Below are 27,041 nucleotides of genomic sequence, written 5' to 3' on the forward strand. Positions count from 1 at the left end.
AGCAACAGTTCCAGACAGTCAAAATCCGGCCACATGTAGCCAATCTGTTCAAACAGAGCAAAGGTCTGTTCAGGGACTGCCTCAAACACTATGTGCGGTAAAATTGTGAGCTGTTGTAGTCTCTAGACCTTAGGGGCCAAAGTTTGGATCGTTTCAAATTAGGAGAGTGTACTATTTAACCGACACTGCTGTTTGGACCTATGTCAATTTTAACACTGTTTATTGCTATTTTAAATTACCTGGGATTCCCAAGGCTGATGGCCGAGAATGATATGAAAGATCCAATGCTGGAAAAAAGTGTTAATCATTTTAATTTTTGCTTTTTTTGAGTGTTATACACATACCATAAGAATTTGAGATTTCCAATGATCTATGACCGTTATGCTAGAACGGTCTGCTGACTTAAAAAAAGCAAATAAATGCGTAGGACTAAAAAAGCAAATAAATATCAACTTACTATAAATGTAGCACAACAACTATAAAATACAGAGTGATAAAGGATACCCATTTCCACGCATCATGAGCAGGCCATTCCTATAAGTCAATGTTGATTAGTAAACGAGCAAAAAACATAGCACTAAAATACAAACTCTTTATACATTTCAGAGAAGTAAGAAGACTTGAAGCAAATTGCCTGAGGTCAGGATTTTTAAAATTTATTTTTTAACAATCTCTTTTTTCCTACAAGAAAGAATAAAAAAAAATATAAAATTCTACAAGTCGTGGACCTGAAATTGCACTAAATTTCTTTTCTCAACAGAATTAACGGCTGCTTCAAATATTTTACATCTAGACGAAACACTCAGAATGGTTTCTCTTATATCCTTTTTCTTTTCTCTTAACGTTTGTACCAAAAATAGTAAAATCTACGATGGGGACGAGATGAAAATAATAACAGTGTAAAACGGAGATAATGTCAATTTCCAAGCCCAGAGCGAGCGGGGGAAACGGAATTATCAAAAATAAAACTCTGAAAATTGCTACGAAAAATAATGTTAGTGATGGCTGCAAACTGGATCAGTAGTGATGCCCCTGAATAAACAGAGGCTTGGCTCAATGCAGTTATCGTGCACTGAAAAGCAAAGACAATGGGGTAAAGCAGTGTTTTAAATCTGGTCTTGCACCCTCCACAGAGGGATAATATGGTGAGATTAAAGTCTTTTGTGTCCCACTTTCCTTAATCCAATGATCTGCAAAGACCTGTGCTGCTTATGCTTGGGAGCAGTGAAGTGCACTAATGTGCTGTTTTAGCTTGTCAAGGTTCGGTTTCGGTATTTTGCTACACCTACACCCCTTAATGGCGACTCCAAACACCGACATATGAAGCAAGAGGATCAAGTGAAGTGCTACACACAGCTAGAGCCCGGAGAGAACATAACTGACTGATTTTCAAAATCAAGTTTGGAGGTTTGCCTCCTACTACACACGGCACAGTTACTATAAATGAGTGAGAAAGTGTATCCTCTGAGGAAAATCACTCTTGGCCTGAAGGAAAGCTCGGTCTCCAACATCCCCCAGCAGTTCAGTTCTTCCAGATCTTTCCTCTGAACTTCCCCTGTGTATTCCTGGCACATCTTCCCCTCTCTTAAGAGAAGATAAGAAGGTTATGTGGGGTCAGCAAGCCTGAAGTTGTATCCCTCTGACTCTTACCTTCCCATTAAGGATGCTTGATGAAATCATCCTGAATACCATGTAGTCTCTTATAGAGGCACATTACATGGGCTGCCCTGTCCTTGACAGGCACTCATCTGGAGAACTCCACTGAACTGTCTCTGGAATGATCAGAGAGGAGGTCTTCATGCACCCACCTGTCTCTTACCATTCATCTTTCCCATCTCTCAGCCTCTCTATTTGAATTTAGCAGAGTAGTCCTGTCTGGGCCTGTATGTAGCCCGTGCTTATATCCTCCAGCCCATCACTGCAAGCATATTAGGGGGCTTGCATATGCCCCATGCACTCCTTACAGATATTCTAATAGGCGGAGAGAGAGGTCACAAATAGGTTTTCTTTCCACCCACTACCATCTCTAAAATGGAATTATAGGGGGGATACCCTGCCCCACCTGCAGTACTCCAACTTTAGACCTTCTATATAATAGGATAGGTGAAAGCAGGCCAGACTTTTCTGTCTGTTTTGAACATACTCCATACTTGCCCTCTCAACTAAACCCTCCTCTAGAATGAGAGGTTGTTGCAATATAATGTCCCATCCATATCCCCCATATACTCCTTGTAGGCCGCCATCTCTATTAACACTTTTATATATTGTAATGAGTACTCCCTAACGTGTACATAGTCTGCAATACTTATTCAAACACTTAGATGCCTTACCTCACTAATGATTTGATTTTAAATGAGACTCCCTTACCCCAAAGACCTGTTTGCAGCCATCAATCACTTATCCAGATTTACAGACCCTGATTCTAGTGAACTTCAAACAGGTGTTAGTTATCACCAAAATCCTAGACTACGTGACCCTGGCCAGCATGACCCCTCACAGTTAGATCTGCACAGCTCCTTAGAACTGATCATCTTGACTGCCATGGAAGCCCTACTCTCCTGTGTGACTGGAAGTACAAATTACTCTCCAGCTTGTCAACATTTAAAGGATGCAAACTGAACAGCAGTACATTTTTTTTCTTTTTAGGAAGGTCCGGGATTGGCTCCCTCAAGATGGGATGTCCTGCTGGCCATCAAAACCCCCAGCAACTCACAGTGAACCCCGCCCGCTCTCAGAGCCAGTATACTTGTTACATCTTCTTGTGCCCTTAGTCTATTCGCTTAATTACCGATTCCCGCTTGGCATTCCTGCCTCCTCCTCCTCCTCCTCCTCTTCCTCTTCCTCTTCCTCCTCTTCCTCTTCTTCGTCCTCTGAGCTCTCATCACTCAGGTTTTCCCCATTTGTGGTCTTCAGTGCCTCCTTGTGTTCCTCACCAGGTCCTGCCATGGTGTTCAGTAGAAATGACTCATCGCCATCTTCAAGCACTGACATACATGTGTCTGCTGCTGGCTGCCCAGTATACTCTGTCTCCTCATCTTCGTCATCATACTCCTCCCCATTAAGGCTTGGACTGTGGTCTTCTTCCATTCTGCAGATCCCTGCTTCGATCTCCTCAGATAGAGATCCACCCCTTGTATCACCCACGAGATCTGGGTCTGAAGTCATGCTTTCGGGTGACGCAAGTGTTGGGTCTGGATGCACAACAGTGCGATAGAACTGGCTGGGACTCGGTGACACAATGTAGCTGCCACCCTCGCAAGAGACGCCAGAGTTCTTTGGGTTGCGGGGAACCCGATCTTTCCTCCGTGACTTCCTGCTGTGGTGCACTTGCTGGTGTAGAGTCATCAGCTCCCCAGAGGATGTGGCAAAAGGACAAAAGAGACATCGGTGTAGTGTTCCCTCTTCTCCAGAGTCCTCAAGCGAGGGTCGGCGTGACAGGTCCAGTGGCTCAAAGTCTGGTTTTCCATTTGCCAGAACACGGCTGGTGCTGCTTGGCTTCCGCCGGGATGTGCGTGGACGCTCTGCTTTTGCACTCTGGTACTCAACAGGAGAGGGGTGGCGGTCAGGGGTATCTGATGGCCTCGTCTCTGTAGGCATACTCACTGTACTCTGACTGCTGTCACTTTTCTCGGGAGTAGTGAAGGAGAGCAGGGAAGGGTGCAGTTGCAGATCACTCCCTGACAAGCTCTGGAAGACCTTGGCCAAATCTGAAAGTGTGTGAACTGTTTCACCCCTTTCCTTGGGGGCCTTGGTGGGATAGCCTGCTGCAGGCCGGGGTGGAATCTGTGTGGCGGCCCAATGTTGGGGAAGGTACACATTGCGATATCTGCCAGCTTGCACAAGAAGGTTCTGCTGGAAGGTGCCAGAGGTCTTAGCACCACCCTGCCCACGTCCTGTTCGTTCCAGGGCATTGGCAGCATTCTTCTGCTCACGGTGGTGGCGCTGCAAGTGATACTTGAGAGATCCCGACTGGGTGCCAGCATAGTCACAGTGTGGGCACTTGTAGGGTCGCTCGCCTAATGGGGTGAAAGAAATACAAAGCAGAGATTAAGACATGCAAAAGGAATGAGTTCCAGAAAAGTACATTCCATAGGATGGGAATTTTGTAAATCACCTACAAAAAATTACTCACTTGAGGTTTATAACAAATGAGAACACATCTCTGCAGCTTTATACGTGCTATGCACTTACCTTTTGCAGGATATTGCAATTTCATTTTTTTTGCTTTATAGAAAGAAAAAACAGCAGGCAAGAGTGTTTTTTCGCAACAAGGCAATGTACATCCTTTCCATCAATCCTATTTTAATTATCACAGTGCAACTTAAATATTCACATCGTTCTTGCTTTGATGAGCTATTGATTGAGATCATCGCACGTTTTCTGAACGGGACTTGTCCCACCACGAAGTTGCCATGTGCATTTTTATAAGATGTCAAGTGGCTAAGTATATCTTTAGGAGTAGGTTTCTGTTGCAGAAGCACTAGTTTTGCACAGAGTGCCCATCAGTGCCTTTAATCGAAGAGAGGTAAGAGGCAGAAGAGTACTGAAGAAGATCCCCAGATTCACTTGCCACACCTGCTTTGTATAGTCATCAAGGCTGAAGCCTTTCATCAAAATGTGGATGAGCACTAATCTGCCACCCTGTATCTCTTTTGTAACAGAGAATTAAAGGCTGTTGGGGCAGTCATTCTTTTTATTCGGTATTACTCACGGTTTAATTTCTGATTGGTAAGATAAAATCATCCATTCTGCAATCCGTTTTAAAGACTGCCACCAGCTAGTTCACCAAACACTGATCTCTTTATGCTAAATTGTCTTTTCTCTTTCTTACTCGCACCTCATCCAATATCATATTCAAGTGTATTCTGGCATTCACTCTGAACACTACTTTCTGATGGAGATTTTAAAGAAAACCGGTAGCTCAATAGCCTGAATGACTTGGAAATCAAGCAGCCCTTCAATAGTAATCTTGGGTATGGCCTCTTCACTGCACTTTTACTGTAAAACCTAATGTAAGGTATTTGTTTTTAACGAAAACGAGCAACCCTGAATCCATGGGTTTAAATGACCAGCACCTGGAAACCATTTCCTATAAGTATTTTATGGGACATTAAGCTTGTGTTTTTAAAGGCGGATGTTTATTTTGTCAGAACTACTATTCAGTACCAAAAATACACCATTTGTAGAGCCCAGTTATTTAAGTAATATCCACTAAATATTTGAACATATATAGTTTTCCCTGGCTCCTTCATGCTCTGACAGGCACTAAATGCAGCTGACCCAAAGCCTCAAAATTAGCATATACTTCAGTATGCTCTAAATCGCGCTCCTCATATTGAGAGTTTACTCTAGTACTAGACAGCATTTCTTCTATTTCATCACTCATCATTGCCTGGTTGTGGGTTTCTCGTTTTCTACAGTATTTTCAAACCTAAAACATTCACAGTGAGGTGCCTACATTTTCTGACCACACAAAATGTAAAAACCATGCATTCGAATTTGGGTGTCGAATTTTGCACAGCTCAAAGGTCAGTCGATTGTTCTGCACAGGTGTCCATGGTTGGAAGGTATGAACCAGCCCCATCAATTTGGAGAGGAATGTTAATCATACCCACGTTGAGGAGTCTTGAAAAACAATTCCCCTATCCGAAATCTTGTATATGACAGGCTTCGATATCAGTATTGGATAAAAGCTTTATGCAAATTTTCCTAACCAGCAGTCCTAACCATGCTTGTGTAAAAGGGAAATATTAGCATACGCTGTTCCTTTTTGTTACAAGCAGACACAGTCAAAGGGTGGATGAAGAAGTGCATTGGTAGAAGGCATTTTCCTCCGATTCCAGACAGGCCTTTCAAAAGAATTTGATATCCACTTGCAATCCGATTAAGAATGTGTCTTAAGTATTCTTGCTAGTTGTTTTGCTGACCAAGAATGGCTTCTAATGGATACAGTACTCACCACCCAATGTACCATCCAGTGCCACAACATTCTGGCTTTCTATTACATCTGTCTTGATCAAGTTTCACAGTGCTTTAAGACGTAGCACTTAGTGGTCTTGTTGTTTATTCCCAATAGGACTGTCTTGTTGGCTACAATTGCTTCATATTTCAAGTGTTAGTCTTACAGTTCCCGGATCTCTCACACATTCATGCAGTTGAGAACCTGCTGACTCCAAGGCAACTTTTTTGTCCCTTCCCCAGTGAGATGAATCACCCATCAGTATAGTCAGTTGGGAAGGGGTGCTGGAAAATCCTCCCACTCATTACTCATGATGTTGGCAGAGTTCCATCTGTTGCAAAACAGTGCTGCTTGTATTAATTTTTATTTATTTACAAAAAAAGTCATTAATTCCTCCTAAGGCCGTTATGTGGGAATCTTTCTTTTTTATGTTCTTAGATTTAAGACCTTGAACCCCTCAGGAAGTTATTGTCCCCATTGTTTGCAGCATGCTTCGAGTGGCCTAATAAAGTATTGTTTTGTGGCTATGCCACCATTACATTCCAAGTTTAATGTCATATTTTTTTTAAAATATATGCAAGTAGGCTGGGTATGCAATTTGACAGGGGTTCCAACCATTTATTGAAATGCACATAGCATCTATCCCAATGATAAGTTATGTCTCAAATCATTACAATAAGGTTCTGCGGCCACACTACCTGAATAGCTTCGTCCTGCCTAACATATAACTACAGCCCCCACACCGGACACATTTCACACACATAAACTAGGTCTACCCTACCCCTAAACACAAGATGGAGGTCAGTAACTCGCAACTTTAGGACAGTCCTCCTGGTATCAATTTGTTATAATCCAGGTCAACATGATATTATGAACTAAGTCAACGAGACAAGAATATAATGTATAAAAGGACTTGTGGATCTTTGCAAGCAACTGAAAGGCATCGACAGGCTATACCAGTCCACACTAACCAGACAGGCCTGCCAAGAACAAAAGCGATCATCCACCAACTGCTGGTCACTAGAGTACTCCAACCTAGTCCACCACACACTAAATGAATAGCCTCACTCAAAGCAAGGACATCCACTAATGACAAAGTATGATAATGCAGTGCATCTAGCAAGTTTGTTCACTTGAAGTCTCATAATGGAAATCAAATAAACGAGGACTGTAACGGTTTATCTGGGCAAATATGTACCAACCCCCCGCCCCATTCTTTATTTACACCTATTAAATGTTACAGATTCATGCAATCACACAGTGGACAACCTCCTGTCACAGCCAGCATAGGAAACTGGCTTGAGAAGATAGACTACCAATACACTGAAGGGTTCTACAGTTACAGAGCTACCATAATTTCAAAGTTTAAAAAATGCACCTCTCATACTTCCCCATTCATCACACCGCTAAGCCCCATAACACGATAACTGCACCACAGTGGTCTTCACGGATGACATGAAAACACTTCCCACACAGGCTCCATGCAAAGACAGTGCACTTCCAATGATACACCCACAATTTGACAGCATGCTACCCATGTGGATAAATGATTCAGTGCCACACCTAGGGGCAGTCAGTTGAGTAAAAAAAAAATGCTATAAGACAATACTATTGTCAAATCTATCTTCCATCAAGTTTCATTTTCCTGCTCCGTGCATTATGAAAATCTACTTTGAAGGGGAAGGATGAGAAACTAAAAAAGGTACACAGTCCCACAATCTAAGTCTATAGAGAACAGAGCTATCACTTGGGGTTAGATTGTTATACAGGTTTAGACAGCATGTTGTGAGGTAGGCAATATATGAAGTAATGAGCAGTGAATGATGGGGCACACATTATAGTGAGTTCACTAAACTATAACAGGCCTATTTCAGTGGTTTATGGAGTCTCAAGTGTTCAAATGAGACACAAAGGTAACGTTCAACTAGAATGTCACTTTAACCTTTGATTTTTTTCAGTGAAAGAAATATATAGATTCATACCGGTCTACCATAATATTACTATATTATTAAAATGGGGTAGTTGTTAAGCTATTGAGAAGATAGGTAGGCTGAATAAGCCAATGTGGAAATGGGATGCAGAACATATGCAGGCGTCTGTCCAACTATTTTTAGCCCCAAATGATTAAAATCCCATACCTTCCTACTCACATTTTTAATCCTCGTGTTTCATGTCTGCATTAACATCTCACTGCCCAGTTACTTCAGCCTGCTCCTCAGGAACGGTTTTAAATTTAACAGCTCCTTTTCCAACAAATTGGCTTTAGGGACCATCTCACTTTTGTCTTAAAAAAAAGAATATTGTTAATGCTCTTGCTGTTTGTTAGAACTCTCTGGTGACTCTGCAGTTGATTATTAGGGACTTAATGGTCAGATATCTGCTTGTGTTAAAAATACGTGTTGCTATCTGCATTTCAGACTGTTTTACTGAAATGGTTGAGAAACATTCGAGAACACAGAAAATGATTTCTTAAGCACTAACCACAATTTCTTTGACTGAAAGAAACCCCTCATTTCTTTAAAAAAAATCTTTAGGTTTTCCAGCTTTGAATAAATCCCAATGGCTTCAGGTGTGTCCCTCTTTTGTCATTAATACAGAATGTTAGTGCTCTAGTTGTTCATTAGAACACTGCGGGAAGCTGCAGCAGAACACTGGGGAGTTAAATGACTGCTGCTGGACTTAAAAGTACAGGTTTCCGTTTGCATGTCGGAATGATTTACGGACGAGGATTAGAAAACTTGAAGAAAATATGTCCTTATTTTAGCTTTGTAGAGCACTAAATATGAATAGGATTCATTTTCTTGGCAAGACTGCGATATAATGGGCGAGAAACCTCTTAAAATGATAGATACAACCTTGAGTGCTGTGGCTATAGAATAGTTTTGGTCATAATCCTATTCCTGGCACTTTGCTTTCAACGTGCCAGGACTGTTTACATAGCACAATGGACCTTCATCGCCTGATCCTTCTGTGTACAAAAGCCTTGCAAGTGTTTTTTTCAATACTTAAATAGGCTGTGGCATAATTTATGACACTCCACAATCTGAAATATTGGACATTTGAACTGAGGGTGGTTCATCAGTTGCAGATTGAGTTTGCAGTTGAAGATGTCTCATCAACAGTAATGTCGCTGTAGATCTCCTTAATGAAAATGTTGCCGACTTTTTCTTCCTAGATGGCGTTGCTGATGAGGCTTTGGGGTCTTTAGTCATTTCAGTGCTAGTCGACACCAGCATCTTAGACAATGCCTATGCAGGCCTAGAAGTGGATTTTTCTCTGGAGGAAAATGTACACTTTTTTGCTTGTCGACATGCGACTGCTTGTCGACGAGATTTTCAATGAAGCATTGACGAAGACGGATGGTGAAAAGGGTGCATTGAGGATCAAGAGAAGGAACTCTTGATTGAGGATGCGATTTGGAGAGAATGGTTCCAGCTGAAGCTTCGGCTTCTTCAGGGAATGCGGTAACTCAGAAGACCTCCTTGAATGTTTATATTTTTTTCAACTGGATCCTCTTCACCTCTACCCATTTCAGAGACTGGTTTTCTCATAGATTGAGCCTTCTTGTGGTGTCTGTTTGATTAATACTAACCTTCATCCGAGGCAGTTGCCACTTGATTTTTACAGCCAAAGCAGAAGTTTTGTCTCTGTGTCTTTTAAAGTCTAAGATGAAATGTTTCTACATATCTTGCAGACTTAGGCTTGTGGAATGGATGAAGGTAATAAATACAATCCTTATAAATGTCAGTGTATATAACCTATTCCACAAAGTCTAAAATGGCTCTTTTTAGCAGAATCAGACAGATCAAACAACTTTAGGATGAAAGGGTTCTGAATTCTGCTTTAAAAAATGTCTTGTAAGCCTAAAAGAATTTGGAACAATGACTTATCTGAGGTGATCTGAGCACAGCTCAAGCAGGACTCCCTATACACACAATGTGTGGTAGAAATCTGAAGGATAATGGTCTGTCTAGGTGGAATAGATAATTGGTGGAAGGAATGCACAACAAAATCAAAACATTCACCCCAGTCAAGAGATCTGGGCTAAATCCATCATTCTTTTGCTCACAATGCCACCCCAGTTTAGACCAGGCCATAAGCAAATCAGTCTGAACTCAGTGCCTCATGGAAACATTACAGCCAGAACTGCCAGGCCAGGTCCTCCCTGGACCGGAAACAAGCATCCTAGGACCGGTTTCGGGGTTTCACTGTAGGTGTAGCCTTCAGTCTGGTTATCTCCGATTGGCAGAAGTTAGATTCTTTTTACAATGATGTGACTAGGCTACACAACAGCTACTGTAACAGCCGCTAAGCAATGGCTAAGAGGTGACTGCTATTATAAGGGTACTATGGGAGTCAAAGCTCAATGACAAACACGATTCAAGCATGTGCATCTATGAAAGGTTCAAAACTGGAGAATTTTAAAAATACATAACTGATACCATGTATAATATGGTCCTATATTGTTTTCTTGTGGACCTATATATAAATAATTTTACTTTCAATATGTTCTCAGCCGACATAGTAACAGACACTATTTCTCCCAAAAATATATATATATATATATTCTATATCTACATATTTATAAGTCTATATACAATTATAGAACTATTATGGAGTAGTCTGGAAATAAAAAGCACAGCAGCCCAGATATCTAATTTACCTAAAGTTTCAACTTCAAATAAACTAGTAAACTGATTACCAACGTTGCACTAAACTGAACGTATGCATGGATTAACAGCAGAAAACGTACAAATTCATGTATTATCTTATGAAAAAACATACATTAGTCTTTATTTGTGTAATTCGTTGGTACCAAGGTCCTCCCTCAAACTTACTCATTCATTTCAGCAAAACATTCTAATTTGCAGAGTGAAACGTGTACTTTCAACACCAGCAACATTCTGTCCGTTAACTTTCCAGTAATTGACTGCAACGCCAGAGTTTTAATGTACAACTAAAGCGGTAGCATTTTGCATTTAAGATAAAAGTGAGTCCTCTTCGGAACAACATTTTATTAGAATAGGAGTGGTTGAATTTAAAGCCTATCCTGAGAAGCAGGCTTAAGTAAATGAGAATTGGGATGTTAATGCAGGCGTGAAAGCACGGGATAAACCCTTAAGGGCAAGTGCACGTTTTTTAGTTACTGGAGGCATAATATATTGTTTAAGGGGGTAAAAGTAGTTAAAGAAAGACATCTGCATAAATACAGCATTACCTTTACTCATCTATTTACTGATCCTACCCATTTACTCAGTAGCTTAACACCATCACTTTACAATAGCAACATTTTGGTAAACTAATATATAGTCACTAAAAAACACAAAGGTTAATGTGACAGGCTAATAAGACCATAAATTACGGGACAAAAAGCCTAGAAACGCAAAGAAAAAAGCAAAGGTTAAAGTGAAGTTCTAGTTAGGTGCTGAAAAAAGGTAAAAACTAATTAAAAACAAAAAACCTCAAATTAACCAGTTTTAGTTTACTGAGCTGGCTATAACTTAAGCCCCTTCCTTGCACTGCTTAGGACCTCACATATTATAGATCACTCATATCAAGTTAAATTACATCATTGATAACATCTCAAATCACTGACCACACCATAGTCGTATGCAGCATAAAGTTAATGAGCGTACACGTGTGGGTCGATAGCATAGAAATAGTATAACCTCTGAAGACAAAGGTTATCATGCATTTTAAAAGTAACATGCTGCACCATTTACAATCTACTTAAAATTGGGGTGTACGAGGTACTCCACGTTAAATAAGGTAAAAGCTGAATGCACCTGATGAGGGTTGCAGAGGTATGTTTGAGAGGAGGTTAAAGCTTAAAACCCAAAGTCTGTTGAAAGTAGGTTGTGGCTTAAAGCCAAAGTCTGTTCTAAAAAAAAAAGTCTGTGAGAAACGCAAAAGCTGCTGGTAACAATACATTATACACAAGTGAATATCTAGCACATGTCCCCGTTAAATAGTTGTAATAGTGATGCAGACAAATACTATACGCTGTGCATGCTTATTTCCAGAACTTCACTAGAGATGTTGAGGCATTGCAGATTATTAAGTAATGTAAAATGTAGGGGAGTGGTTCCATGTAGAGGTGGGTTATCTCATATTGGTGTTGTAAGCATAGCTTGAAGGTTGCAAGCCATTATGCCTATATTAGGAATGTGTGGACTGTAATGTACTAAACTATTGAGTGTTGCCCATAAGGCCAGACATAAGGGGTGTTCACAGTGACAAATGCACATCTTTTTTTTTTTTACTTAAAATTGCTGATCATGTGAAGTCTTAAAGAGGTTAATTCTAGTCAGGAGAACAGACAATTGTCCACAGGTGTAGCATGTTGAATTACTTCTAGTCCACACACCCAACTGGACTGTGTCACAATGATGGTATGTTATAATCAGTGATGTCATTAATGATGTCATCAGTGAGGTCATCAATGTAGTCTTTAACAAGTCATGAGTGATGAAAGCTGTAAGGCCATAAGCAGCGCACAGCGGGGTGCAAGTTATAGTTGGCTAAATGAACTAAAACTGGTTTTAGACAGTTTTGACCTTATTTCAAAACCCAACTATAACGTCACATAAACCTTTAGTTTTTTCAGCGATTTTATATATTTACACATATACATAACATTCACACACGTGTGTGTAAAAAAGAAGAAAAGAAAGAAAAAGAAGGAGGGTTAGCAAGAATATGCCCGGCACTGATCACCTCACTAAACACCTTCGGTGTTCTTCTATATTTAGAACAAAGCAAAACAAAGAGCAAGTAGAGATGTTCATTTCATGAAATCAACTTCTTTAGAATTCTTCAATGCACATGTTCTTTGCTAATCTTGTAGTTCGCACTTTGATGAAGACAGTTATCAATGTAATCATATCAATTATAATAATGGGATCCGAATTCAATCTTTACAGTAATTGAGTCCACAGCCCATACATGTTTCGCAGCCCTACCACTTTATCAAGGCTCTATCTGAATGTAATGATAATTATTTTGTGCATCGATTGTAAAATCAGATTGACAATTAGGTTTTCAATTAAAAAGTACAGTTGCAACTACATATGTCTTTAAATAAGATTATACACCCCTTATCAAGTTCCACGAATAAAAAGGCAAACTATAATGATAATTAGACAAGAAATTAATCTGGGAAATTAGACATCAACCGAGTAATCTACGGGGATCACAAGAGGTCTTTTGACCACAGACTAGCCACACAAAATGTTTTTGGGCCGAGTGTGTACTAGCAGACATTGAGCAGGAGCGCAAAACCAAGAAAAAAAACTAAAAAAAAAAAAAAAAAAACTAAAAAAAAAAAAAAAAAAAAAAGCAGAGACTTGGAAAGATTTACACTTAATATGAAAATATGGAAAAAATTATAGACAGATTGATCAATAAATTGGCAGCAAAAGAGCTAGAGGAGAGAAATGCCGTCAAGAGTGACAGTAAAGGAAACAGTTAAACAGGAGAGAAACAGAAAAGAAAAATGGCGACCACAGCAAAAGAAAACAAGACGTAAAGATAAAGGAACAACATTGTGTCTCTCTCACCTGTGTGCACTCTGAGATGGACTTTCAAATGGTGTGATGATCGGAAAGATTTTCCGCAGTATGGACAGTCTTTTCCAGACATTCCACGTCCTGATCCGGACTGAAGACTCCCAGTGCGCATGCCATTATTTTCATCTATGGTGAAACAGATCATAAGATATTTACACTTGTGAAATAAGGACAGGCAGGAGCTCACAGCCGTACACATTTGTCTCAGAACATCCTTGCATGTACACCATTTAGATTCTCTACTTTACCATCACAGAAATCAATTAGAACTCAGATCAGGGTGAAGACCAGGCACACCATCAGCATTCTCCACTGCCCCATGAGATAATGTAAACCAGCTCTGAAACACCATCATGCTATATGCCCCACCTAATCTTTGACCACTCTATTGATGGCTATCATTCCTTGATGAAGTAGTGACATTTCGACCAAGGGCGTCCTAAATACCCTGCTTATTCGCTCCAAAAATATAAAAATTAAAGATTACTCGTGTACTGAATGCTACTTTTGGAATGTAAACTCCTGGTCTCTAGTTAGGCTCGTCTCTGTACTTAGCTATACAACCAAATGAAATTAAATGATCCCAGTCTATGATATGACCAGGAACATCTTAAATTCTGTACAGAACTACATAAAAAAACCACAAAGTATATGTTAAAAGCAGACTCCTTAAGGAAACCTACATTTTAAGACCACCTCCCAAACTGATTGTCAGAGAGGTAATTGGCAAATAAAAAATGTCAGGGTCGCTGAGAATAAAGTTCTAATAGCTATAGGCAGTGAGGGGCCAATATTTTCTAACAAAGCACTCTACTGCTCATTCCTTCAGTTGCCAAGGACTTTCATACAATAAACCGATGCTATATGCTATGCATTAGGTGCCACATCTTCAAACTGAGCTTCATGCTCGCACATTCATCTGTAAACTTACGGAGAGTACTTCACGGATGTCCATATGCATGTACACTTTTAATATGGTCATAGTACAGAAACAGCAGTATTATCAGCTATCCATGGGTTCAGAAAAAAAAGGACCATAGAAATACTATACCACTGGTCCGATTAGACCTGTTCCTGGTGTTTGGTTTCACAGATCATTAGGTAATAGTAACCGGGTTTGGTCAGCTACACGTTCAGTGCCCTGTCTTAACATTGCTAAGAGATTTCCTTAATGGAAGACCTCAACTGACCACCTAAAGCTTTACATAAGCCCAAAGTCACATCACATGGGGGGGGAGAGAAGTACTGCGAGAGTCTATTCTTTCGCCACTAATCCAACATCTGCTCCCTCTAGGCCACTTGAATTAATAGTTTGGGACCACTTTGTGTATGCTGACATCACTCAAATTCTTTTTATGGCAAATAAGAACGCTAGCAGGCGGTTTTCAATTTCAACAACTGCTCAGTGTCTGCAAAGATCTGTATACATGCCAAATTACCTTAAATTAAATGGTGGCAAGACTGAAGGAGTACGTTACTTACCCTGTGAGCATCGATTCGTAGTTTGTAGTGCTACAGATTCACATGCTATGCACACCACACTCCTGCCATCTTGTGTTGAGCTTGGACGTTACAAATTGTTTTTCTCAAAGTAGTCTATTGCGTTTAGGAGTTTGAGTCTCCTCCTCTTGGAAGAGGATGCGTATGTTCAACCGCTCCATTGTTGAATTGTTTATTTTTTCCCTTGCCATGTGAGCGAGTGAAGATGGAGCTAATAAAGCTATTAATTGTTGCTGAACAGATTTGTAGCATGTGCACGTTTTATATATAGTGTTTAGTATAGGCTTCACCAACAAGTAGTTGGTGAGCTACTGGTGGCACTCTAGCTACATATAAGAAAGAATCTCTGTTCTGTGCAGTCCAGCCTACTAAATTAGAAGCTTTTGCTTGGTTGAATTAATGGATGTATCCCAGAATTGAAAACGGTGTATTCGAGATTAAAATATGTGCATTTACAGGACCTCATAAGCAGATGTTTGGAGAAATATAGTTGGATTTCCAAAATATATTAAAGCTTTTATTTAAGTCATAAATCACAAGGCATTGGTGAGATTTATTACTAATACTATTACCTTGGTGCCAGGGGCATTGCAGAAAGACTGTCAATGTTTTAAACATGTGGATACATTCCAAATTGTTAATACCTTTTTTACATTACTGATGGCAACCCTATATGATGCAAGTAGATTATCATAGGGGGTAGGAGTTGGCCTAACGGCTAGGGTGGTCGAACTAAAATCTGGGGAACCGGGTTCAAGTCTTGGCAAGGACGCGCAACATCCTGTGATTCTGAGCAAATCACTTAACCTCCCTGTGCCTAACAAAAATGAATGCGTCCTCATGTAACGCAACTGGTGCTCGTGTAAAGCGCTCGGATACCCGATACCTTCAGGCCAAGTTTGCGCTATATAAAACTCCAGAAGTAAATTAAATGCTGGTTATCTTGCATGTGGTGGCCACTGTACTCGTCTGACATGGTCACTATTACCTCACTAATACTAGAATCTGGTAGGAGTTTAATTTAATATAAGTAGCCCTCATTATAAAAAAAGGTTGGAGACCCCTGATTTAGTATATGTAAACTTGACATCATCACATACCTGTCGTGGAGGCAGGAAGGCGCAAGTGAATCTGCAGCACTACACACTACGAGTAGATGCTTAAAGAGTACTTCACTATTCCCTCTCTCGATGTGGATGCGGTCTTTCTTCACTCTCCATAACCTGGGTCTGGTAATTACAGTGTTAAAATGGCAGTATGATCTCCCCCCCCCAAGTGAATACAGACTAGGACCAGTGATCCTCTGCTAGAACACACACCAGTAATGGGTGTCCATTGATACCTTCAGCACATAACTGAGAAAGCTTCTATGCAACTTTAACGTGGCAAATCATGAGGAAGATGTGATGACAACAATAATCCACATGTTGCCCATCTAAATTGCAACAGCCCACCCTGTGTGAACTGACCAGGAGCCTTACAAACATTTTGGAGTTAGGCCGCTTATCAAAGTTCCCTCTGGCGTGGGCTAAACAAATGAAATCAGCTTTCTTCACATTATCATCAAAGAGGAACCCATGGAAAGTGAGAATGCAAAGGAAAAACAGACATGAATGAAACTCAAGGTTTTCAAAGAGGCACTCTTGCACAGGAGTTAATTAGCCACAGGGTTGAAATCCTCAGCATGTATGAAATTCAACCATTTAGCAGAGGGGTGCCATTCAGATGATCCCATTCCTCTCACGGTGGCTCTAGGAATTAGATGGTGCGGATGTTTGAAATAGCCTCCGTTGGACTGTTCGTCCTACAAGAGGCTCCTGCCTGGCCTGAACATCTACAAAATGTTTTGAAAATGTGTGTGGATTTGACCAAGTAGCTACCATACAAATCAGCTAAGGGGATATTTCCCAAAAATGCCCCCTTTTTCCTCAAAGTGTGCTCGTGGAAAGGTAGGCAATGTTTTTTTGGTCTTTATAAAATAAATGTGAATACATTTCACAATCCATCTTAGAATTCCTGCTTTGGAGATGGCTTTACCTTTTTCGGATTTGAGAAAGCCTAAAAACGCTGTTGTGTTTTCCTAAAAGGTTTAGTTCTCTCAATGCAATACATTAAGTGCCCTTTTAACATTGTGTGTATGAAGAGCCCTTTCTGCCAGTGTCCGCTTAGGGAAGAAAACCGGTAAGACAAGTGTTTGATTAAAAGGGAAAGAAAAGATAACCTTTGGTATAAATTTAGGACTTTTACAAAGACGTACCTTATCCTGGAAAACTTATAATTAAGCTTCTTCTGTAATTAGAGCACAATCTGTTTTCAACAAATTGAACTGGGGCTTTTATTCTTCGCCCTCTCCTGATACAGGCTCGGAGCGCGTTTCCTACGTCTTGTCTGGCTTTTATACACCCTACCCACCGCTAGGGTTTGAGCAGGCCCGTTTACATCTGAACCTGTGGCCCTCGGTTGAGGCACTTGACAGGGCTGCCCATTGTCACCGCTCCCGTTATCACTGGCTATAGACCCGCTGGCCCTCCGGAATGGTCTACAGGTCAATTGGGTAAAATCGTGCCTGTATCTATTTGATCCATCTACCCCAGATACAATGTTGGTGGTGAATGTTGCGAGTGTGCAGTGGCAGCCATCCGTCTTTAGGTACTTAGGGGCCAGGATCTATCATCAGCCAGAGGAGCTACTGGAAGAGAATCTCTTAAATGTAATTTCCGCCGTCGTAGATGCACTTCTGACTTTGATTGTCATGGGTCACACAACCCTGCTCAAAATGGTGGTGCTACCTCAGCTTTTGTACTTCCTCACTATGCTGCCCCCCCCCCCCCCACCCCCGTTTTCTGTTCTTTCGAAAGCACCATGTGGGAGTTATTCTGGCACGGATCACGATGCTGCGTTGCTCTCTCGAAACTGTACCTACCAACCAGCCAGCCGAGGAGGGTAGTTCAAAAAACAATGGTCTGGTGAGGTCAAAAAAATCCTCGAGTAGCAGTGCTACAGAAATTTATTTGTGAGGAAAAAATAAATTTATCACTAATATTTGATGGTAACGGAGAATGAATTAGATCCAATTACGGAACGTATACAAGGACACAGAAAAATAGCGGAAGACATCACATTTTATTTACATCATAAAATGGAGTTGCTTCCAATCCCATCATTTTTACTTTTGTGTATTGTATATACAGTGCTCACATATACAAAAAGTGAAAGTGCGTGACGTGAAGTGCTAAGTGACAATAAAAACATCTCATCGCATTTAGAAACCGGTCACAAAACACCCAATTGGTTTAGACAGTATTTAAGGGAATTTTGACGCTGTGGTCGACGACGTTTCGATCTTAGTTAGTCAAGATCATCATCAGGACAAGGTAAATGTGAGCACGTAGGATTACGCAAATTCGTAGTGGGGCCTACAAGGTTGGCCGAGGAGCCCCGTAGGGCAGGTGGAGGGGAGACTTGCAGTACCCAACATGGAGCACTACTACCTGGCAGCTCAACTGCAGTGGCTGGCCAGATGGGCCAGCGACTAATCTGGGGGACACTACCACACATCTGCCACTGTGGAGGCATTCGTCCATTCTCAGGCTATTTCATCCCGGAAGGCAGTGAGCAACGCCAATCCAGTTGATACTGGAGGTCGTGCACAGGTGCATCCAAGGGAGCCGGCAACTTGCAGGCGATACAGTCCCTCACGCACTGGCATTGCCTTTGCAGGGCACGCCAAGGGGCTGGCGGGCTGCCAACGGGGTGGAACGCTTCACCTGGAACGAGGCGGGACTACAGACTTTGGGAGATCATTATTGCGGCGGCCAGCTGGCATTGTTTTATGTCCTAGTAGCCGAGGATGGACTAATGTGAGGACAGTTTCTCCTGCCCACCCCCTGCTTGCGGCTCTGCAGGCGATGTGGAGGGACGTATTACAGGAACCCACCATAAAATACATGCATGTGATAGGTGCAGGGAGACACCTCATGAAGTGGTTCGCTGACTCGTGTACTCACGCGGTGCAACCACTGGTTCCTCTAAGGTGTCACTGGGAAGCAGACCTCCTCAGACCACGCACAGACTGGGAATGGAAGCCAATACTGGAGGGACCCAGGCTCACCCTCAGAAACTCCAGGTTCTGACTCATACAATACTATATCATTCAAAGGGCATACCTGACACCGGCCAAAATCAATAGGTACTTCAGGTGCATGGATTCCCGCTGTCCTAGGTGCCGCTAGTAGACGCGATCCTTCAGCATATGCTGTGGAGCTATGCGATGCTTGGTATTTACTGGCAGTCCGTGGTCGCTCACCTGTCCAACTACACTGGGTGAGTGGTAGACTGCACTTAGGAGATGTGCCTGTTGTGCCTCTACCACGTATCCAAGAAACACATGGTGACATCTAAAATTATCAAATTGGGACTGTTCATGGCCAAATGTTTAATCATCAGGCATTGGAAGTGGCTGCAGCCTCCGTTTGATGCGGCTGCTGGTACTTCGCTCGTTGACGAATTGAGCATAAGTGGAGAGTGTCGCTCCCAGTCGCGAAGACACCCTGGGACTTCGGAAACTGATGACGACTGCATGGGACACAATCCTCCAGGACCTCCGCCGGTCCTGGCAGTCAGACAACGAATCCCAGAAGTCAACCGTGGGCCCAGAGGTGGCACCTGTAGAAGCCCGTGATGAGATTCTAGCACAGGCACTCCAGGGGCTTAGCGAGCAGGCACCCCGGAATGCACCTCTTCCTCACACCCATTACACGCGACCGGGTAACATATCAGTCAGCAAGACAGGTAGATACTGACTTCACGCACACTATTGCTGACAGCCTTGGGGAGCGCGGAGACCTAAGTTGGGCAAGTTTATTGGATCACACCCGACCCCCATCCCCCCCTTTTCGCATTCCTAACCCTACCTCACTCTCCCTCACACAAGTCCTGCATACCTTACACAGACATGAGAGCCATTGTCATTCGACGTAGTAACTGTTCCTATATGTAATGTATCACCACATAGAGCGGGTACATGTAGGTCAGGTATAAAGCAGACGTCTTATGTAAAATTTTAATTTGTTGATCATGTGCTCTATCAGAATCTTGAAATGTGCTTATGATTGATTGATGTAAATGCATTTAAGCTACCCGTCACAAATCTGGAAAACTAATGAAGAAATGTAAACAAAAAAAAATAGAGCATGAATTTTGATTACGCTTAGGGAAGTTACAGCCACACGGAAAGCTACCTTCCAAAAGAGAAACGGCAGAGGACAAGAATACAGTGGTTCAAAAGGTGTGGCTCATTGGTACGAAATAATTAAGTTTAAATTCCACAAAGGTACTGGTGGTGCATGTGGTGGAATATCTTTTTAGCCCTTCCATAAATCTTTGACAACTGGTATACCTAAAAGTGACGGATGTTTATGGTTTTTCAGGTAAGTCGCAATGACTGCAAGGTGTAGTCATATGGACATGTAAGCCAAGTGTGATTTCTGAAGGTGTAGCAGGTAGCAAACTATCTGCTGTACCATAGGCACAAAATGATCTATATGCTGGGCTGTACAAAACGCTTCCATTTGGCTGCATAGCAAGCTCTTGTGGTTGGACGTTTTGCCTCCTTTAGAATGTCCATACATTGGGAGGAAATTGTAAATATCCAAACTATGACTACAGGAGCTAGACTGCCAGGTTGAGTTGTTTGGGGTTTGGATGCCTGACCCGGCTTAGAGTGAAAAGATCCGGTATGTTGGTTAGCTTCTCATGAGGTATGAAAGATAACTTTAATAGAGTCGTGAAAATGGACTGGTATGCTGAGTTGGGAGTATGAGAATCATCTTGAGAGATGTTTTCTGACCAGATATGGAATGAGTGGGAGAGGCAGAACAGCATATATACCTGACCAGTACATTCAAAGAGCACTGCCCATGGGATGTGGCTGTTGGTACCTGGGGACGAAGTTTTGGCGTTTTTAATTTTCTGCGGTGGAGAATAGATCTATGTCCGGTGTCCCCACCAAACATTGGAAGTAACAGCAGAGGACTTGGGGTGGAGTTCCCATTTGTGGACTTGTTGCTGCGTCCTGCTTAGCAGGTCCGCCACGGAATTGTTCACTCCCAGAAGATACTCTGTCAGGAGGTGAATGTGATGGCGAATAACCCAGTGATAAAAGGTCTGTGCTAGCTAGGACAGCTGTAGTGAAGGAGTCCCTCCTTGTTTCTGGATGTAGTACATTGCCCTCATGTGGTCTGTCCAGATAAGAGCAGTCTTTCCAGATATGATGGGGAGGAAGGATTTTAGAGCTATCTGAATTGCTATAAGCTCCAGCACACGGATGTTGAGTTTTTGTTGAAGAGCAGTCTAATGGCCCGGAACTGTGGTGTCCTCCATGTGTGCGCCCCATCATATGAGTGATAAATTCGTGGTGATAGTCACTTGTAGTACTGGGTCCAAACAAGGTCTGCCTTTGATTTGTCAAATATTTTTATTAGAATTTTTCATATTTTAACATATCAAACACTGGTACACACAGCTTAAGTTTGTTACATACTTTCTTGCATACTTCTTATACATCGTTTATAATTACAGTCGTACGCCTGGAATGGCACCGATGTTGTACACGATATAACCGTACATGTGCGTATAGTTGTGTTATGTGCTCAATTACAAGATAATGTATCTCCTTGCCATCAATTACCGGCTTGGTAACTACCGGTGTCAGTCTCAACTGTTATTCCATATTGTCCCAGGTGGCTCGGTTATACCGAGAAGGAAATGCTACATAGTTAGCTATGAGTCAATGATTGGCGTGTCCCACTGCCATCCTTTTCCATGTTGCATCTATGCACTTACTTCATCTGGAGGAAACGCGTCCCCAGTACCTTGGTGAAGGCTGCTCTCTTCCTTGCAGTTGTTGCCAGCAATTCAGCTGTTGGATGTCCCATTATGTAAAGTGGGTCAGTGGAGAAAGGTTTGTACTTCCTCTCAACGAGTGTTGTAAGGACTCTAGTTTTGACCAGGTCTCTGTGGCGACCTTGAGGATGGACCCTATGATAGTATTGCACAGAGTGCTCCGTTTCAATCAGAAACACTGTTTCCTCCTCTCTAGTATGTATTTGTACATTGTATTAATCAGACGCTCGCTGAATAACACTATGGTATGAGGAGATATCATCTGGCAGTGATGTTTTCGCTGGTATTGGGAGTTAAATGTCTCGATCTGGTATTACGATATTGTATGCATCCCAGAGATCTGGATTATGGGGAGGGTTACCTTGCGAGTGTCATGTGCGTAGTGACTAGGACTCCCTGTTTCTACATCAACTGAGTGTATGAATAATAGCAATGTAGGCTGTGGAGATTGAGTGGGTTCAATTGGCATAGGGCTTGTGACCTTATGTTCAATACTTTTCTTCTTTGAAGAGGCTCTGGAAGATCAGTACCAGGTCTATTTCTTATATGCAAGTGTAAGACTACAATAGGGCACTTCTTGTGCCGGAGTTCTTGCCGGTTTTCATACAAGCTTCTCTCTGTAGTAGAGGTTGTTGCCATCCTTTCTTTGGCGCAATGTGGGTTTCTATTGGTCTCTTCCTATGCCTAGTTGGAGCATAGGCGGTCAAAGACCATGTTTTTTTTCAGTATCTGAGTTGACGTGTTAATTTGCTATGAGCCCTTTTTTGGAGTCGTGTATGTCTCGGCTCCGATGAGGTGTGTGTGTCAATGCCCTATGCTTGGTCGACTCGGATGGCTTTGTTGAGTCTGAAGGGAGGCGAGGTGTCTGGAGTCTCTGCTGGTGCCATAGGCTGCGCATGCTTCAATGGCTTAATTTCTGCGTTTGGTCTCCGTACCTGTCCCGGTCACCTGGAGTCCGATCAGAATAGAGTGTAATCTTGTCTCGGCTCCAAGGCACTATCTCTGTGTCGACCAGAACCCGAAGGCTGTGGTGTACCCAGACAATGGTGGGTGGGCTGTGGGTTGTTTTTTTAGGTGAGGAAGGGGGCTTGGGCCGAGCTTTGGGTACATATGGCTATTGGCGTCAACCTCGGCCCCAACCCCGCCTGTCCTTGTGGAGGATTCACCATCAACATCACCAAGTCGTTATCCTATTCATGTTGACTTTACTCATCGGTGGCGACGAAGTGTGGGCTGCACAAGATGGCACCCCCTTCTACTGGAAAGTCGCCAACTTCTTCATGGCCAGCCTGTGCATGTTTTTCCTTGTCTGCCGAGAATTTAGCTGCAGTCTTCATCTCCATGATATGTGCGAGGCGTCGGTCACGTCTGGAGCGTAGTCTTATTCTAGAACAGGCTGTAGATTACATGCATTGTGATGGTCTGAGCACATGTATTTAGCCCCACATTGAGGGCATTTCCAAAAAAGTCTCTCTTTTTTCCCTTCCATCACCCTAAACTCATACATTCTCAGAGGACCCTGGAACTAAGTTTTGGTGTAGAAGCCGACCAGAGTGAGGCGGCCACTGGAAAACCTGAATCAAATGGCAGGAGATGTTGAGGTGAAGTTCCGTCTTGTAGAGCCCGCTATGGATCCATTAGGCGTCTACAGTTGGCAAAGATGTCAAAGATGCATGGAGCTCCGGCGCAGTTAGTCTGAACCCCATGGTGGAAAAATAAAAATCTAATAATTGAGCAGTATATATATGTGTATTCTGGAGAAGACTCGACATCACATCAGCAATAAAACGACTTCTTCGGGAAAAACAAGTTGTAAACTCAGAGCCCAACACTCGATGACAGGAGAGTGCATAGCATGTGTATCTGCAGCCAACACATGCTACACATTTTCTGCTGTCTGTCATACCAACATCTTTCTGGCACAAAGAGCTTTAGCCACAAGATCTCCCATCCTCGCTCAAAGAGTGCAAAATCAGGGTTTGAAAATTAACAGACAACTTTCATTTACAAATTAGGTACACATTCCCTTTTTTTTCATTTAACTACAATAAAAAGGCAGTTCGATTTTTCAGCTTTCCTCTCAGGCACGATCTTGAACGCATTTAAAGCAGAGAATACAACTTTTGCAAAATAGTTTCCACAACCTAGAACACTTGAAACTAGCTTTAAGAACATGCACTAGGTGCCGGTGAACGAACAACTCAAATTCAAGTCACTATGCCTGGCACATAAAGGGCTGTAGTCCCAGTATGAATCACAACTAACCCAATGGGTTTAATTGGTACAGACCAGGCTGTGAGTTCACATCAGTTTAGTCCATTAGATGAACAAGGCTTCTAGGTGTTCTTTTCCATAACTGCAGCATCATTAAGGAACATGCGTCCTCCTTTCCCTATATACGAAGTATCACCGCCTCAAATTTAGGGAAGGTTTGAAAACTAATGTTTCTACACTCTCCTTGCGTGCTAAAGCCACCTGGTTTGTTTATTGGTACCTTTAAGCCCAGGGGCGAGTTGCTGTACTTCATAAATTAAATCAAAGCAAATGCATTGCACTGATCGATCTCACCATGCACTGCTATGTACGTTTTCTCCCTCCACCAGACATCGGAGGTCATCATGCTGTGCATTCAAATAAATAAGCCAAAAATTGTAAATGATTTTGAAATCCTGTTCGGAAAATAAAAAGGGGTTTTGGATGAAGTCCACTACAATTTCAATGTAGCCAACAGCAGAGCGACATGAAGGCCGAGTAGTAGAAACCCTAAGTGTACTTGAAAATACTCTCCATAATACAGAGGTTTCTTGCTGCCACATACAAAAGGCCTATAAGAAGCAGTTTCCGTTTGTTTTCCCATGTACTATTTGTGCTATTTAAGTGCATGGACTACAGGTGACTAGTGATTAAATCGAGTCAAACAATTTCAAAGAAATAGGCCAATGATACAAGACTTTGTAAAATCAAAAAAAAGGAGAGTACGAGAAAATTAAAGAAATGTGAGTTCGCCCCACAGGAAAAAAATAAACAAACAAGATGAATAACGGGGGCTGCGGAGGGGCAGTAGAGAGCTTGAACTGGAGGGCGAGTGAGAACACACTGGCGCAGATGCCGACAGACAACTTACTGAGTGCACAGTGCGCGCAGCAGCTTAGGGCATCAAACTACTCACGGAAAGCGAAACTAGTACAGCTATAGCGACGAGTGGAACTTGTCGGTGAATCTGCAAAGCAGACCAGTCTTGCCCACGCCGGAGTCCTCTAGGAGGTTCCGCCGGAACAGGGCGTTGGACTTCTAAGAAGAGACATTTGCAAGGATCTCATTTAGGCATTCTTTCAGCTCCTCCGGTCTCGAGCTTTTTGTGAAACACATGCATTGAATCACTTACTATAATAATATACCAATAATACAATATAATGTGGTAATAATAAATGTGATAGCAATAATATTACTCATTACAACCTGCCCCGGAGTCACATAATATCTGCTCAAACAAAACCTCCCTTTACTTTCGAGACATCATTGGACTTTAACGTAATTATTACTTCAGCTCCACTTGTGTCAGGATCCTTACAAGCCACTGGTGCTGCGATTTTCCGTCTGCGCTGCATTTTCTAGGATTGTGCATTTAATGTGCTTTGTCGTTTGTTTGTCTGAAGCCTTCTGCTGCAAGTATCATTAAAATTCAGAGACGTGGCGTCAGTCCTGTCTAATAGGAGTTTTGAAACCACTGCTGTTTACGCAATAACAAAAGAAAAAAACAAAATTGCGAACAAAAAAAAACAAAAAATGTAATAATGGCATAGTGTTGCTATAAACTGTGATGAGGTGCCATGTGTCGCTCGTAGGAACACACGCTGTAAGTGCATGATGCACAGTGACTTGCTGGCTTTATACTATGCCTGTGCAAGAACGGGGTCTGGTGAGATCCAGCCTGCACTCGGAGTTTCCTCCGTTAGGGGGTACACTGAATCACTCCAGTGCCACCCGTGCCCCGGGATGGACCCTGGCTGCAAGTGCACGATGAAACTGTCCCCAAAGAAACGTTTCTCCGAAACTATTTGAATATTTACCGGAAATTAAGGATATTATATAGTAATGCCAACCAATGGAAAGCCTAGAAATAAGAATAATGTACAGCAATTAGGATAGAGCAGCGGGACATGTAGTAGCAGGTTAAATCAACTAAGGGCAGGCATTTGCGACAGCAAGACAGACCAAATGCTCTCTTGGCAGCCCCCCAATTTAGTGCAGCCCCAAATTCCACCTTTCACTGGTGACGCTGGATGTAAAGTAGATACGGGCAATTTTTTGCCAATTGACTACATCCATCTCTTTTTAGATGTGGCCTGCCCTGAGCAAATTGTGCAGCAAACAAATCTGTGTGCTAAACAATTTCTGAGAGAGGAACGGGGCACTCTTGGGCCTCATTCTAGGATACACAAGTAGACTCCAACTCCATTAAGGGAGCCTTGTACTCAAAATGGGGAGGGGGCAGGGAGTGCATAAACGCACAGATTGGGTAACCCCCATCTCTGCACCGTAAATGAGCAGAGATAGTTTTTTGCTATTGCAGCATATGCTGAATTTCAATGACCATTCTGCTGCATTGCCCCGAGCTCGACTGGCTATATGTACAGCTTGAGAATTTATACAGGGTAGGACTCCATTCTCAACCCTGTAGGTTGCCCTTCAACACTAGGAGTCACAGAGAAGATTCTATGGGAGCGTGCATATCTTCTCCTTCACAAAGATTATAACATTTATGTGAACAATTTCTATACTGGACCAGAGCGGTTCAGTGAGCAGTAGAAAGGTGGCACTGTGGCCTGCGGTACAGTTTGTTGGCGCTGGAAAGGATTTCTGCAGGAGCTTGTTTGTAAGAAGCTCCAGAAATTCCACAGCACTGCTTTGGATTCCAACGAACTGCCCACAGTCAAGTCCTCAGATAGGCGTGATGTGTACGTGCTCACTACAATTCATGATGAGAGCACTTCTACGTCACGGTTTGGGGTCAGATGGCCAAAGAACACAAGCCCACCTGTATACTTTCTTACAAGTACATGGGCAGAGTGGATAAGAGCTATTGCACAAGTTACTTACCTTCGGTAACG

General features: G+C 42.3%; 1 protein-coding gene across 5 annotated transcripts in view; it reads right to left on the bottom strand.

Annotated features, from left to right (window-relative positions):
- Nucleotides 1–630: 630 nt before the first annotated feature.
- Nucleotides 631–27,041, bottom strand: part of ZNF219 (zinc finger protein 219) — a 294,632-nt gene continuing 268,221 nt past the window's right edge. For all 5 annotated transcript variants that reach the window (XM_085600723.1, XM_085600693.1, XM_085600702.1 and 2 more), the window contains 2 exons: nucleotides 13,519–13,653; nucleotides 631–4,016 (listed from right to left, as the gene is read on the bottom strand). In XM_085600723.1, coding sequence (XP_085456849.1) covers nucleotides 2,785–4,016; nucleotides 13,519–13,653 — 1,367 coding nt within the window. In that variant the 3' untranslated portion in view covers nucleotides 631–2,784. The remainder of the gene's footprint in view (nucleotides 4,017–13,518; nucleotides 13,654–27,041) is intronic.

The sequence above is a fragment of the Triturus cristatus genome, chromosome 1_2 (genome assembly GCF_964204655.1).
Source record: "Triturus cristatus chromosome 1_2, aTriCri1.1, whole genome shotgun sequence".
In the NCBI taxonomy this organism is placed as follows: Eukaryota; Metazoa; Chordata; class Amphibia; order Caudata; family Salamandridae; genus Triturus; species Triturus cristatus.